This window comes from Eriocheir sinensis, chromosome 40, assembly GCF_024679095.1.
Source record: "Eriocheir sinensis breed Jianghai 21 chromosome 40, ASM2467909v1, whole genome shotgun sequence".
NCBI classification, from domain to species: Eukaryota; Metazoa; Arthropoda; class Malacostraca; order Decapoda; family Varunidae; genus Eriocheir; species Eriocheir sinensis.
The window spans coordinates 13,815,374-13,832,175 of record NC_066548.1 but is presented as its reverse complement, the minus strand read 5'-3'; the positions used below and the strand labels follow the sequence as shown (position 1 = coordinate 13,832,175).

The following is a 16,802-nucleotide window of genomic DNA, read 5'->3' as shown; positions in this document are numbered from 1 at the left end:
GGTGTCCTGCAGGGCTCTGTCCAGTCTCCCACTCTCTTTCTGATATTCATCAGTGATCTTCTTTCCACAACAAACTGTCCTATCCACTCATATGCCGACGACTCTACATTGCATTATTCAACTTCTTTCAACAGAGGACCCTCACAACAGGAATTGCAAGACTCTAGACAGGAGGTTGCAGAACGCTTAACCTTGCTAACCTTGCTATTATTTCCGACTGGGGCAGAAGGAACCTTGTGTCCTTCAATGCCTCAAAAACTCAATATCTCCACCTATCAACTCGACATGGTCTTCCAAACTCCTATCCCTTATTCTACAACATTCAGCTGTCACCTTCTTCCACACTAAACATCATCGGTCTATCCTTGATTAAAAATCTTACCATATTTGACGGCTTATAAGATGCACCCCCCAATTTCAGCAGGCATTAAAAAAAAAAAAAACATAAACGGGTTTGAACCACAAGTGTCAAGTGAAGATTTTTTACCCGACATTCATAGTCCTCCCCATGATCAGGTCATATTAAAGTTTCACATGTATTCAGATCCTTATCAAATCCCAATACTATACATTTAAAACCCTTAATATTTGCTGGGATCTAACAGAATTGGTCCTTCTTATAGACTCAAGGGTACTGCTTTGAGATGTAAATAAACAGCGACATTCAGAGGGGCAACGGGTTTAAAGTTTGTGCATCATATTTCTTTATTATTATTCTACATCATAAGTCTAGTTGTTGTAATATTCTAGTACATTTTTAAAACAAGGAAGTGTGAAATTTCAAACTTGAATGTGCTTCAGTGTTTGTTGAACACGTATGTAGAGTAAGAATGTTAAAAGATAAGCGCAAAATGGAGAAACAGGCACTTGTAAATATCGAATACTAACCTATCTTCTCAATATCTCATCAATATTATCCATATATTGTTTGTGTTTATCAATCAAACAAAGGTAAACCCTTCAACACGAGGATGCATATACTGTGTCCCTTCGTGCCCTGTACCACATCTGAGGATGCGTATACTGCGTCCTGGCTCGCTTTAGCCTGCATATGAGTTATTTCTTCCCGGATATTGTACGGTGGTTCTTAGGATGTAGGTCGTATGTGATACGGTGTCTTATTTACCTTTCAATGTTATTATTGTGTAAGAACGTAAGTGTGTCTTGCACGCATTTGTACTTCTCAGTAACAATCAGTTCTAACAGAAAATAACAAAAATAATTAGAAAGAAATGATACATGTGTATGTGTGTTGAGTTCCTCTTCCCTCAAGTTGCCAAGTGGTTGGCTAGTGTATTGTCTCACCACCACCTCGGCTCTAGGAAGTGGGCTCGTGCGGGAGCTGCGGCCTCCCCTCCCTGCCTTCCCTGTCACACCCATCTCACTATCTCTGTTTTCTTTCTTCCTTCCTTCCTTCCTAACTCCTCCCTGCAGTGTGTGTGTGTGTGTGTGTGTGTGTGTGAGAGAGAGAGAGAGAGAGAGAGAGAGAGAGAGAGAGAAAGTGAGTAAATAGGCTGCTCTCTCTCTCTCAACCGCTTCCAGACTCTTTGCAGAGAGCTTGACGTTGAGTTCTTTAACGCCTGGGACAATTTCTACGGCCAGAGTAAGCTCTTCCACAGGGACGGAATACACCTGTCCCCATCGGGGTAGCCAGATTCGGAAGGCTCCTAAACTACGCAGTACTTGACACCCGATCAAAAAAACGCTCTCGGCCACGTCCCTCCACCCCGCACGTGTAAATAGATGCCGTGCATCGCAACAAATGCGTAACCATGAACCCGCAAGTACCACCACCTCTATTACCAAGCCTCAAGATAACCTAAGAGTCCTTAGTTTCAATGCGTGTAGCCTAAGAAACAAGTTTGATGGACTGAGATGTCTTGCTCTGACAGAAAATTTTGACGTAATGGCTATAACTGAAACATTTATCGACACCACAAATATTGATTTAAGTACAGAATACAACATAGATGGCTACAGACTCTTCAACAAAGATAGTTTAAACTGTAGAGGTGGTGGCGTCGCCCTTTTTGTCAAAAGCTATTTGCAACCCACTGACAGAACACCAAGAGACAGTAACGTTGAACATTTGTGCGTGCGAGTAAACATTGCAAAAGTCAATTTAAATATATCTGTCCCCTACAGGCCTCCGGGGCAATCACTCAATGCCAATCTTGAAATGTACAGCGTTTTTAAGGCAGTCACTTAATAACAACGACTCACTGATATTAGGAGACTTTAACCTCCCCCATATCGACTGGGCGACACTGTCAGGTACAGAAGGCGAGTTACATAGAATGATCAAATTTTTAGAAGAAAATTATCTAAGCCAAATGGTTTCTGAACCAACTCGACAAAATAACATACTAGACCTTGTTATAACGACCCAAGATAACCTAGTCAGTAATGTCACGGTAGGAGAACACCTCAGTTCTTGCCATCATAAATTAGTGCGTGTCGACATTAGAGCTTAAACATCGGTGACTGAAAATAAAGTAAAGGTGCCCAATTTCAAAAGAGCTAACTTCGTAGAACTCCAACAAAAACTAACAGAAATAAGACTATCAGATGACGGCAATGTAGAGGAAGCCTGGCTAAGCTTTAAAAATCATTTACTCACTCAGCAGAACACATTCGTCCCTTTGTGTGAGAAGCGAAGCAACACTAATAAAAGCCCACCTTGTGTTAATAGTGAAATTAAACACTCAGTCAGGGAGAGAGTTGTTTTACAGGCTAAAGAAAGAACAAAGCACGCCCGAAAACATTAGACTTTATAACGATGCCAGGCGACGAGTAAAAAGATTAGTATGTCAGGCAAAGCGTAGATATGAAGAAAATATTGCAGTCAACTGTAAAAATAATCCGAAATCTTTCTTCAGTTACATAAACAACAGAAAGGCGATCAGAAGTGGAATTGGACCCTTAACAAACAGTGACGGTGCACTAGTGACTGACAGCCAACACATTGCAAACCTCTTAAACAATTACTTTTTCTCAGTGTTTAATACTAACAGTCCTCCCACCACTACAACCAACACCAGTATTAATGTAAATCCCGAGCATGCATTGCCTAACTTTGAAATAACAACCGATGAAATCCTTAAAGCAATCCAATCACTTAAAACAAATAAAAGTCCTGGACCTGACAAAGTATATCCTGCTCTGCTCAAAGAAACAAAGAGCGAAATAGTCTCCTCCCTCACAACCGTATTCAATATGTCCTTGCAACAAGGCATCGTCCCTTCGGATTGGAAAAAGGCTAACGTGACGCCAATTTTTAAGAAAGGAGACAAAAAAGTACCAGGTAATTACAGGCCCATTAGTCTAACTTCGGTTGTAGGTAAGCTACTTGGGAGCATAATTAGAGACAAAATTGTGAGTTACCTTGAAAGCCACTCATTAATTGGGGACTCACAACATGGCTTTCGTAACAAAATATCTTGCCTATCAAACCTATTAACCTTTTATAACGACCTCTTCACGGTTTATGATGTAACCAAATCACTGGACGTAGTCTATCTTGATTTCCAGAAAGCGTTTGATGAAGTCTCACACCATAAATTACTTTACAAATTAAAGCAAATAGGTATTGACGGTCAAGTACACTAATGGATCGCGAATTGGTTGAGCAACAGACAACAAAGAGTGGTGATTGACGGATTTAACTCAGAATGGGCGCCAGTCACTAGTGGCGTCCCCTCTATCAAATGCTTTTGTGCACCTCTCAGTCAAGCCTTGTCATTACTATGGTAACAGCGTCTCACTGGCAAAAAAATGGCGTCCGCTGCTCTCTCTCTAACTGTTCAGGCAGCAAAATGGTGTCCACTGATCTTCTTGATGACATTTAAACATGCATCACTAGCTGTTCTGGCTGACAGGCTCCTTGCAACAGAGGATGAAAAGCAAGCTGCAGTGGCTATGGTGTCACAGAGAGGTGAAATGCAATGAAAGCACTTATATGTGTTTGTTTTGCCCGCCATATTTACTGATGACGTCATCACAGCACGGAGGCGCTCCACCTCTCCAAACTGAGCTGCAGGAGGTGGTCCGAGTTGGCAACTCGTGCTGCGGCGTCACGCATTTGAGAGCACACGGATTGGTCTGTGCGGCCCGATTCCCTCTCTCAAACGCAGCCCAGGTCGGGACTGGGAACCCACCACGCCGCCGCCTCTCATGCTGGCAACACCACTCGCCTGCCCACCACCACCGCCTATGCGCTCACACTCACCACAACCAACCACAAAGTGATTGTTAAATTATTACAGTCCATATTTAATTTGTGATTTATGTGTATGTAAAACTATATACCAATGCTTAGAAATGCCTTAGAAATCCATTTTTTTTATTCAATCAAGATGGTAGAGCAAAATCCTATTTTCCCTATTTGATTATAGTCGCGTTGATCGCGGATTCGCGGATCACGGAAATCTCGCGGAACCAAATACCCGTGAACAGCGGGGGAGCTTCTGTACTTAATGGTTTCACGAATGTAGACAGATCAAAATTGTTTATTTTATTTATTTTATTTTATTTTATTTTTTTATTTATTTATTTTTTTTATTTTTTTTACAACAAAGACAGCTCAAGGGCCAAAAAAAAAAAAAAAAAAAAAAAAAACAATAGTAAAAAAAAAGCCCGCTACTCGCTGCTCCCAAAAAAGAATCAAAAGAGGTGGCCGAAAGAAAGGTCAATTTCGGGAGGAGAGGTGTCCTGATACCCTCCTTTTGAAAGAGTTCAAGTCGTAGGCAGGAGGAAATACAGATGAAGGAAGATTGTTCCAGAGTTTACCAGCGTGAGGGATGAAAGAGTGAAGATGCTGGTTAACTCTTGCATAAGGGGTTTGGACAGTATAGGGATGAGCATGAGTAGAAAGTCGTGTGCAGCGGGGCCGCGGGAGGGGGGGAGGCATGCAGTTAGCAAGTTCAGAAGAGCAGTCAGCATGGAAATATCGATAGAAGATAGAAAGAGAAGCAACATCGCGGCGGAATTTAAGAGGTAGAAGAGTATCAGTAGAAGGAGGAGAGCTGATGAGACGAAGAGCCTTAGACTCCACTCAGTCCAGAAGAGCTGTGTGAGTGGAGCCTCCCCACACGTGAGATGTATACTCCATACGAGGGCGGACAAGGCCCCTCTATATGGATAGCAACTGCGCGGGGGAGAAGAACTGGCGGAGACAATACAGAACGCCCAACCTCGAGGAAGCTGATTTAGCGAGAGAGGAGATATGAAGTTTCCAGTTAAGATTTTGAGTTAAGGATAGACCGAGGATGTTTAGTGTTGAAGATGGTGACAGCTGAGTGTTGTCGAAGAATAGGGGATAGGTGTTTGGAAGATTGTGTCGAGTTGATAGGTGGAGAAATTGAGTTTTTGAGGCATTGAAGGACACAAGGCTCCTTCTGCCCCAATCGGAAATGATAGCAAGGTCTGAGGTTAAGCGTTCTGCAGCCTCCAGTCTGGAGTTGTGTAATTCCTGTTGAGAGGGTCTTCTATTGAAAGAAGTTGAATAATGCAGAGTGGAGTCGTCGGCGTATGAGTGGACAGGACAGTTTGTTATGGAAAGATCATTGATGAATAATAGGAAGAGAGTGGGTGATTGGACAGAGCCCTGTGGAACGCCATTGTTGATAGGTTTAGGGGAAAAGCAGTGACCGTCTACCACCGCAGAGATAGAACGGCCGGAAAGGAAACTGGAGATAAAGGAACAGAGAGAGGGATAGAATCCGAAAGAGGGCAGTTTAGAAAGCAAAGACTGGTGCCAGACTCTATCGAAGGCTTTCGATATGTCTAGCGCAACAGAGAAAGTTTCACCGAAACAGCTAAGAGAGGATGACCAAGAGTCAGTTAAGAGAGCAAGAAGATCGCCAGTAGAACGCCCCTTGCGGAATCCATACTGGCGATCATATAGAAGGTTAGAAGTGGAAAGGTGCTTTTGAATCTTCCAGTTAAGGATTGATTCAAAAGCTTTAGATAGACAGGAAAGTAAAGCTATAGGGCGGTAGTTTGAGGGATTGGAACGGTCAGCCTTCTTAGGCACAGGCTGTACAAAGGCATACTTCCAGCAGGAAGGAAAGATAGATGTTGAAAGGCAGAGACGAAAGAGTTTGACCAGGCAGGGTGTCAGCACAGAAGCACAGTTTTTAAGGACAATAAGAGGCACTCCATCAGGTCCATAAGCCTTCTGAGAGTTGAGGCCAGAGAGGGCATAGAAAACATCATTTGGAAGAATCTTAATAACAGGCATAAAGGAGTCAGAGGGCAGATGAGTAGGAGGAATATGCCCAGAATCGTCCAGGGTGGAGTTCTTACAGAAAGTTTGAGCGAAGAGTTCAGCCTTAGAGAGAGATGAGACGGCAGTGCTGCCGTCAGGGTTAAGGAGAGGAGGGAAAGAAGAAGAATTGAAATTGGAGGAGATATTTTTGGCTAGATGCCAGAAGTCACAGGAAGAGTTAGAAGAAGCAAGGTGTTGACATTTTCTATTAATAAAAGAAGTTTTGGTAAGTCGAAGAATAGATTTGGCACGATTCCAGGCTGAAATGTAAAGATCAAAGTTAGCGGGAGTTCGAAGGCTCTGGAACCTCTTGCGAGCTGCCTCTCTATCTTTAACCCCTAAAGGGCCGGAGGCGGCTATAGCCGCTTTTCCACGGAAGGGCTGGGGGCGGTTATAGCCGCTTTGCTTTTTTCGCGCTAAATTTATTTACTTTTCGGTAATTTTCAATGACCATTCGTTGGCAACACTGCCAGAGATATGTTTAGGCTACTGCTTCAGAATCTTGCCCGCTCTCACGATGGACAGGCGTACTGACACGGATTCTGACGCGTCCGATTTCCTGCCAGACCCTGCCGAGCCCAGCAGAGCAACACGAGAATGAGAAGAGTATGCTACAATGACTCCCAAACCACACATCACAAGACTGTGTTACATAGAGAAAGCTTAGAGTATTGACTATATATAAGAATTAGAGCATGGGGGCATCCGTTTTCATTACGCACTAGTCAAGGCCACACAAGCGAAGCGAGCATGAGCGGGCAAGAGCCTCGCTAACTCCAAAAGTCTCTCCTCTTCAACTCAATATTTCTCCAAAACCACAGCACATAGAAACGTTTTCATGCAATAATTAAAAAGAAGAAGAGTTGATGATGACTATGATGACAAAGTAATTTGTTATTGCATTGTAGTTCAGCAGAATCAAGTGTGTGAATATAGGCTATTTTCGGTGTTTGGTGCTGAGGTGCCGGTCCTGTGGATGTTGTAGATGACCACCCAGGCCGGCCCTTTAGGGGTTAATAGCACGAGAACAAGCATGATTAAACCAAGGCTTTTTAGCATGAGGAGTAGAGAAAGTATGTGGAATGTATGCTTCCATTCCAGAGGCAATCACCTCTGTGATGCGCTGAGCACACACAGAGGGGTCTCTCTCCTGGAAGCAGTAATCATTCCATGGGAAATCGGAAAAGTACATCCTCAGGTCGTCCCACCGAGCTGAAGCAAAATGCCAGAAGCATTGCCTCTTCGGTGGGTCCAGAGGATGTACAGGAGCGATAGGACAGGATACAGAAATAAGGTTATGATCGGAGGAGCCCAACGGAGAGAACAGTTTGACAGAGTAAGCAGAAGGATTAGAGGTAAGGAAGAGGTCTAGAATGTTGGGCCGGTCTCTAAGACGGTCGGGAATACGAGTAGGGTGCTGAACCAACTGCTCTAGGTCGTTGAGGAGAGCAAAGTTGTAGGCTTGTTCACCAGGCTGGTCAGTGAAAGAGGATGAAAGCCAAAGCTGGTGGTGAACATTGAACTCTCCCAAGATGGAGATTTCAGCTAAGGGAGAGTGAGTCAAGATGTGCTCCACTTTAGAGTTCAAATAGTCAAAGAATTTTACATAGTTAGTAGAGCTAGGCGAGAGATAAACAGCACAGATGTATTTAGTAATAGAATGACAATGAAGTCTTAGCCAGATGGTGGAAAATTCAGAAGAGTCAAGGTCGTGGGCACGAGAGCAAGTGATGTCGTTGCGCACGTAGAAGCAACCTCCAGGTTTGGATTGAAATTTAGGAAAGAGATAGTAGGAGGGAACAGAGTAGAGGTTGCTGTCAGTAGCCTCAGAAACCTGTGTTTCGGTGAGGAAGAGAAGGTGAGGTTTAGAGGAAGAGAGATGGTGTTCCACAGAATGAAAATTAGAACGAAGACCGCGAATGTTGCAGAAATTGATAAGGAGGAGGTTCGAGGAGTTATCAGGACACCTCTCAAGTCGGCAGCCAGAAGGGGAGTCCTCCCTGGGGGAATTTATGGTCCCCCCCCCCAGGCAGGGACTCTGAGGCGGTGTTTTCGTTAGCCATTTTGAATTTTGGGAAAAGGTGTGTGTGTTGTGTGAATGTAGTGTGGTGTAGAAAGAGAGAGGAACTGTCTTTTGAGAGCATGCTGAACTGCTCTCTGGTGTTGATGAGACAAAAGGGAAATGGTTAGTGAGGACATGGGAAGGGTCTTTGAAGGGCTTCAGCACCCTCCTCACTTCCCATATATCCTCACCGGGAGTAGCTCACGCCCGTTCGGTAGGTGTCTTCCTACCTACTCCTCCGATCTCCTATTCCTCCTCCTACTCCTACTGATCGATGACACTTTGTGAACGAGGAACAATGGCATAAAACTCAAATGTAGACAAGTAAATTCAGACTGCACCAAATTTTTCTTCACCAACATTGTAGGGCGAGAATGGAATAAGCTCCCATCATCAGTGGTCCAGTGTAACACGATTGACTCCTTTAAAAACAAGCTCGACCTTCACTTCCTTGAACTTAATATTAACTAGAGTTGAAATGCAACGTTTTGTAGCCATCTGATTAATGTAGAATCACTTAGATTTAAGGACAGACAACCTTGTCTGTGCGGTCTGATTTTCTATGTAAATCTCTCTCTCTCTCTCTCTCTCTCTCTCTCTCTCTCTCTCTCTCTCTCTCTCTCTCTCTCTCTCTCTCTCTCTCTCTCTCTCTCTCTCTGTCACACACACACACACACACACACATACATACACCTGTCCTGGCAGTACCCATAGATCGATGATAAAAAGCACTTGCTCATGTCAGGAGGGTACCTTCTGGCAATTACGAGTCCAACTCGTGATCAGGCCGTGGTGGTGAATTGCACACACACACACACACACACACACACACACACACACAAGACCCACCTCCAGGAGGACGGCCTTTCAACCTTTTACTCTGTCAAATCTGTGCGTATTGCCAGTGAATCTGTGGGATATTTTCCATGATCTTACATCTGTGTCCTTCCCTTCCCTCTCCTCCACTTTTCTCCACAAATCTATTTCTTTATCACAACTAACATAAGGAAATACAGTTCAGCAGATACATGTCATCTACACATAACTCAAATTTCTCTGTATATTTATGCATACATCTCAAAATTATCAAATAATTTGTTTCTTTATGTGCACCATTTAATTATGCACATTTTTATATATAATATATGATGATTATGTTGAGTTTATGGCTTAAAACTTGTTATATTCAGTAGCAACATTTCAAATTTGGCGCGCGCGGCCAGCCCGGATACGGGGCGGGGTGCTGTTTTCGCCCGGCCGCAGTGAAAAGGTTAAACAGTTTTATGTAGAAGGTTTGTCTCACCCTAATGATCCCATCTACTAAGGAAATGTAGCGTGTCTTGCGCGTGTTGTCAGGTTTGATGTACAACTGTCCACTAGTTTGTTTAGGTGCAAGCATTGTCACTTAATTTTCTTCCTGACTGGTGTCATTTTATATGAAATAGTAGTAAGTACTACTGATATACATTGTCACTTTAGAAAAGAGTTGCCGTTGTTGCTGTAAAAGCAATCGCCACCTTGTTTACGTTTGCGAAGAGGTTTACAGTTTAATTTAAGTGCCATTGCAGCACTAAAACTTCACTAGCCAGTGACGCAGAGCTGAACCTTGACCTTATAAGATGCAGGGTGATTTTCAGGGATGTTTGTTTGGGAAAAAAAGTGCGTCTTATGAGCCGTCAAGTACGGTAACTGGAAACTTCACATCTCTTCTCTCACTAAATCAGCTTCCTCGAGGTTGGGCGTTCTGTATCATCTCTGCCAGTTATTTTCCCCTGCACAGTTGCTATCCATATACAGGGGCCTTGTCCGCCCTCGTATGGAGTACGTATGCATCTCGTGTGGGAGGGCTCCACACACACAGCTCTCTTGGACTGAGTAGAGTCTAAGGCTCTTCATCTCATCAACTCCCCTCCTCTAACTGATATTCTTCTGCCTCTTAACCCGGTAGCAGCGGGGATCATGTTTCTTAATGGTCCCCCCAAGCAAGAAAAATGAGAAAAAATCACCCCTCACACAAACCATTTCATAATATATATCCAAGCATTTGTGATCAGATTATGTATCATCTATTTTGCGGGGTTTATATCAAGGCACAAATTTGGCCCTTCGCTGCTACACGGTGAAGTCACAAATTTGACCCGTCGCTGCTACCGGGTTAAATTCTTCCGCAATGTTGCCTCTCTATCTTCTAGTGATATTTTCACACTGACTGCTCTTTTGAACTTGCTAACTGCATGCCTCCCCCCTCCTGCGGCCTCTCTGCACACGACTTTCTACTCAGGCTCATCCTTTTACTGTCAAAATCCCTTACGCACAAGTTGACCAGCATCTTCACTCTTTTATCCCTCACGCTGGTAAACTCTGGAACAATCTTCCTTCATCTGTATTTCCTCCTGCCTACGACTTGAACTCTTTCAAGAGGAGAGTATCAGGACACCTCTCCTCCCGAAATTGACCTCTCTTTCGACCACTCCTCTGATCTCTTTTTTATAGGAGCAGTGACTAGTGGGCTTTTTTTCATTATTGTTACCTTTTTTTTTGCCCTTGAGCTGTTTCCTTTGCTGTAAAAAAAAAAAATCCTCAGATTTATCAGATTAAATGTATCTACAGTTCAACCTTGCTGGAGGAATAGAAGATGGAGGAAGTGAATGAATTAAAATATATATGTACAGTTCTATGTTCTCTATGTGATGTATTAAATGTATCTCTATTTTCAGTTTGGCACAGTTAGTCAAGGTGTTGATGGCTCTTGCTATTTACCTGACTTACTCCCTGATGTTGTACGTGCCTGCTGAAATAATGTGGCCACATCTTGCTCCAAGATTTCATTCTTCAAAGGCAAAGTGCTTAGGAGAGTATGCTTTCAGAGCATTCTTGGTGCTTATTACATGTAAGTATGTTTAACTAACAACTGACTATGCATATTATTATGCAATTTATTATGCATTGGGAGGCAGCAGCTGAGTGGTCAGTGTGCAGGTGCTGTGCCTTAGGAGACCTGGGTGCAAGTTCCACCTGCCGCTACAAAATTACAACTTTCATTCATCGTTGAATGGCTGAAGCTTACCCTCATACTGTTTTGATGACCCTATTAACCCAGCAAAACTCCTCTATCAATGTGTCAAAACTCTTAAGAAGATCAAGTGGAGCTCTGGGGGGCAGCATGAGCCAAGCAAGAATAGTGCCACTATGAAATATTTGCCTGCACCACTAATGGGCTGGGGTCAACCAATAGCCCCCATCAAGAAAGCCTACTGGTGCTAAAGTCAGAATAGCATGTCAAAACTAGGTTATAACCATTGCACAAAAGAGTAAAAAATTATTTAAGTCAGAGGAGCATAGACTGCCTAGGGAGTCACTGCTAACTGGACCCTTACAATAACTATAAATACTAACAGTTTTTATTTATGACAAATTATGTATCACAGGCCATCAGAATCCAAGGCAAACAGTACCTTTCATCTTTTGGACTACAGTAAAAGTTATCTGCATCTGTATTATTTTATTTATTTTATTATTATTATTATTATTATTATTATTATTATTATTATTATTATTATTTTTTTTTTTTTTTTTATATATATATATATATATATATATATATATATATATATATATATATATATATATATATATATATATATATATATATATATATATATATATATATATATATATACATTGGGCCTGTTGCACCAGTATGGTGATGGGGCCTGCTGGTCGGCCCCAGACCCGTTCATGGTACAAACAAGTGTTTATAGTGATGCCATTTTGTTTGGGTCATGCTGCCCCCCAGAACTCATCTTTGCTCTACTGCAGAGAGTTTTGCTACAGTCCAAGTTGATAGATGGTCTTCAGGACAGCATGTAGGTAGTTTTAAGCCATTCGGCAATGATTGAAAATTGTCAGCTTGTAGCAGTGGGCCAGACTTGAACCTGGGTCCTCCAGGACACCGCTCCCACATGCTAACCACTCAGCCACCACCTCCCTCTTACCTGCAAGGGAATTCAAGTCTGCAAACTTATCACCATATCCTCATTAGAGGATGCATATGTGAATTTAGTGAGTACAGAAATACAAGTTACGTGGGTTATGTTTAGGCTAGATTAACCCTTTCAATACGGTGACGCAGACGTCGGCATCACAGTATGGAAAGGGTTAAGAGGAAATGGAAGAAGATTAATCCACTTCTAAACCTCTTAATCCTCTTCTAAGCCTCTTAACACGTTTGATGCTAAATCCTAGCAGCGAGGACTAGCGTAACTTGCCAGTGGTGCTAGGGGCCGCTTTCACAGTCACTTTTGTTTGTTTTGATCGTTACCAATGAGCGGCGATCGCCGCTACCAACAAGAAATCTGCTTTCACAGTCGTCTTTTGCGGCGCTGTTTGTTTGCATTAGTACCAGAGATTGGAACCTCCGGTAACGGAGCTCTGGTAGCCACGGAGGCTCCCCAATGGAGCTTACCAATGACATTAATTAGTAAATTGTACAAATTCTTGCTCTCAAGTGGTTATATTATTTCTTTAAATGGATGTAAAAAAATATTACACAATACAGCAATACGTTACAGGGCTTCAATGGTAATATGAGAAAACAATTAGAAGACTTTGAATGACATGAACTCACTTCACCTGCTGACCAGTAAATGTCCTGCTGAGAATTACAATTTGATTTTGATTAATTGATTGTTTATTGTTGCAAAATACACAATAAAGGAGAAGGGAGGACTGTAATATTTGTCACCATTATTCACCTGTTATACCTTCTTGGTCAAACTTTCGTATTATTCTAGATAGCCTCGTTTGTATGCGTAGGGCCGACTCTAACAACACACTGTTTGGAACAATTATTCATCACTTCTACTATTTCACTTATACTATCAAAAGTTTCACCATTAACTTTAACTTTCTGAATCTCATCTCTATTTTTCAACTTTCCATTTATGAACTTTTAAAAGTTTTGGCTGGTCTTTGCACTTATCTACAATATTTTTCTCAAAATTCCTTTTTTCTTCTCTTTTTATTTTGACATAAGCATTCCAAAGATCCATCCTCCTATTTTTTCTCCATTTGTTCCATGCCTTCTCCTTATCCTGCTTGGCATCTACACACTTTCTATTATACCACTCTTCTCTTGATTTCTGCCCTTCTTTCATCCTTGGTACCCACTTTTCTACTCCTTCGTTGTAAATCCGTAGAAAGATAGCCCATTTTTCCTCTACATTATCAGCCTCAAAAAAAGTATCCCATTGTGCTTCCTCAAAATGTTTCCCAAGGTGTTCAAAATTTGCCTTATTAAAGTTAAACCATTCTTTCCTGTAGTCCTCATTCCTGATTATTTTACCTCCTTCTTGTAATATGTACTCAATAAATATGTGACCGCTCTTCCCTATAGGGCTCTTATAGTTCATCTCCTCTATGATATCTGGCTTCCTGGTGATTATCAAGTCCAATCTAGACGGCTCGTCTTCTCTGAATCTTGTATTTTCCTCTACCCACTGTGTGAGGACGTTATCTATAACCAATTCCAAAACCTTGTTCCCCCATGAAGCTTCACTTCCTTCCATTGACCAGTTTTCCCATGACACTTCCTTACAATTAAAATCTCCCATTATCAGAATCTTATCCTTCTCCTCCAGCAATCTCCTTAGGCAATCCAATGTATCTTCCAACTTCTTGTACAATTCTTCTGTCCATAAATTATTTTTTGGAGGGACATACACCACTAGGATATTTCTGCATCCTCCCCTTTGCAGTCTTATTCCCACACTCAAGACCTCAGCTTCCCCTTAGCCATAGGTGACACCCTCCACTGTCCATTCTTTTTTCAACAATAGCATCACTCCTCCTCCTTTTTATTTATTTTATTTTTATTTTTTATTTTTTATTTTTTACAGCAAAGGAGACAGTTCAAGGGCGTGAAGAAAAATATTAAAGAAAAAGCCCGCTACTTACTGCTCCGGAACAGAGGTCAAAGGAGTGGCCAAAAAGAGAGGTCAATTTTGGGAGGAGAGGATTTATTTTCTCTTTCTCATCCATACATTATATTTACCATCCCCTTTAGTTAAATGCATCTATACTACCAGTCAATTTGGTTTCTGTAATCCCCATAACATCTGTTTTTTCCTTACTCAGGTAATCTCCTATTTCCAACGTTGACGATATTAACCCGTTCCCATTAGTGAATGCCACCTTCAAGCTGTCTCCTCTTCCCTTCTGTACCACTTCCTTTGGTCCATGTCTATTGGAGCCTAGTATAGGCCAACCGGCCTCTTGCAGACTCCTTACGTTCTTATGTTCTTATGTTCTCCAGAAAAGCTTCTTTTTTTCCACTTCTGACCTTGCTTCATTCTTTTCATTAGCTTGATTCTTCAAGTCTCTTATCGTGTTCCTTTCCTCCACACTTCTGTCCTTTCTTACCCAGACTTTTTTTGTAGGCCTCTGTTCTTGCTCACTTCCATGACTTTCCCACCACTTCTTCCGCAGCAGCTTGAGACCTAAATCTAATTTTTACTGGTCGTTGGGCTCCTTCTTCATACTTTCCAAGCCTGAATACTTCTTCGATCTACCCTACCAGCTCATGACCTTCTTCCTGAATTGCTTCAATTACTTGCTCCACTGCCTTCCTTTCTTTCTTTTCCCTTGTATATTTGATCTGCATGTGCTCTTCATTAATGCCCACCACTACTACAGACTTCTTTTTTTCAACCGTGTCCCTCACTATTTCTGGTTTTTCTTTCATCACCTTGATCACCTTTTCAGTTATAGCTTCATCCTTAGCCTTGACTTGCTCCTCCACAATTTTCTTAAAGCTAACATTCTCCTTTTCTTGTTCCTCCTTCCAGACTTTATGCATTTCCTTTAATTCCTTGACTTTAACCTCTGTATCCTCTGTCTTCTTCTCATTCAATGTTACCTGCTTGTGCAGGTCATTGTATGCATTTTTCCATACATTTTTCTTCGTCTTTAGGACGTCAACCTCTCTCTCCAACTGTCCTTCATTTCCTTCATATCCCTTTCCAAGTCAATAAGTCTCCTTCTCAACATAATGTCTCGGTCTCCGTGCCTATCCATGTCTTCCGAGAAACCTTCAAAATCATTGTCCCTTGTCCTGGCTCCCCTGCTTACCAGTGTAAACAAACCCTTCTCCTTGCTCATTATTCAGTGTTATTCACTGTTCTCAGCCTTTTAATACTTCTGGACAGCACAATTACCACCTAGCGCAGCTCCCACCTTAATTTCCCGTCTAGGATTTAGTTCCTGCGCAGCTTGATGATAGTATGTAGACGCGTCAGGAGTTCAGCTGTGTCCGTCCGCCATCTTGGCCGTGTGTGTGTGTGTGTGCTGCACTGCACATACCTATAGTAAATGCACAAAATAAACATATATAACACTGCTTTTCTCCAATATCATACAGTATAAGCAATATGAACCACTAAGAACATCTCACCTGTGGTTTTTAAAATGAATTTCTCCCCAAATCTTTAAATACACAAACCTGGAATGGTGGGGCTGTGAATAGTGAGGTTCAACTGAAGGTGCATGCATTTAGGATTTCAATAAAAGTTACCATCATCTTAATAGATAAGGAGTAAGAGTAAGGAAATAATCATATTTACTTTATTTCATAGGAATTTCTTTACAACGAAAGTCACTGAATTCCATTTACTTTCAGTTATTCTTGCTGCCGCCATCCCTAACATTGGACTGTTCATTTCACTTGTGGGAGCTGTGTCATCGTCCACACTTGCCATCATCTTTCCTCCTATCATTGAACTAGTTACTTTCTGGCCAAGGTAAGAATATTTGACTATTTCAATTAATATTAGATTTTATATATCAAGTTGCACCCCTAACTCATCAAAATTATACTTTGCCAGACAGCTGGCAATGGCTACATTGGTAATATCCTATTTGCATGATTTCTTGCATGAATGTTTTCTGAATCTGGGCTCTCATAACTAGTTTTGTAAAGTGCTACACAATAAACAATTATGCATAGGGTTGTTTTTTCCTATATTAAGTGTGCTACACTTACTGTGGTATAATATCTAACTGAATTTTTAAGAGGGTGTTGTGATTTAACAAGAATTATGTCGATAAGGCTCCCATAGTAAAAGAATAGAAAAGGACTTACAGCAATGTGCCTAAGTTTGATAATTTCAGGTGATAATAAAGACAGGCAAAAATTGGTTCAAAAATAGAATAATGCAAGAATGAATGAATGTGATGAGTTCAGTTACAATTGTACATTTGAGTGAACTGTATATTATATATATTTTTTTTAAGAGGACTGTGCCCCTGTGTTTGCATATTTAATATGAATGACCTTTGTTCTCTGAATTTAGTTATTACCAAAGTTATATTCTTCTCAGTCTATTCCTTACCCTAAAGTTTGATAAAGTATTAGTAAATTCTAAAAGCTTTACTGCATAACTCGACATGTCATCATACAGAGCTTCGAGTGAACTG

At 41.6% G+C, this 16,802-nt stretch overlaps 1 protein-coding gene across 6 annotated transcripts in view; it reads left to right on the top strand.

Annotated features, from left to right (window-relative positions):
* Positions 1–16,802, top strand: part of LOC127009389 (proton-coupled amino acid transporter 4-like) — a 68,418-nt gene that overhangs the window by 43,824 nt on the left and 7,792 nt on the right. For all 6 annotated transcript variants that reach the window (XM_050882458.1, XM_050882459.1, XM_050882456.1 and 3 more), the window contains 2 exons: positions 11,048–11,220; positions 16,006–16,126. In XM_050882458.1, the coding sequence (XP_050738415.1) occupies positions 11,048–11,220; positions 16,006–16,126 (294 nt within the window). The remainder of the gene's footprint in view (positions 1–11,047; positions 11,221–16,005; positions 16,127–16,802) is intronic.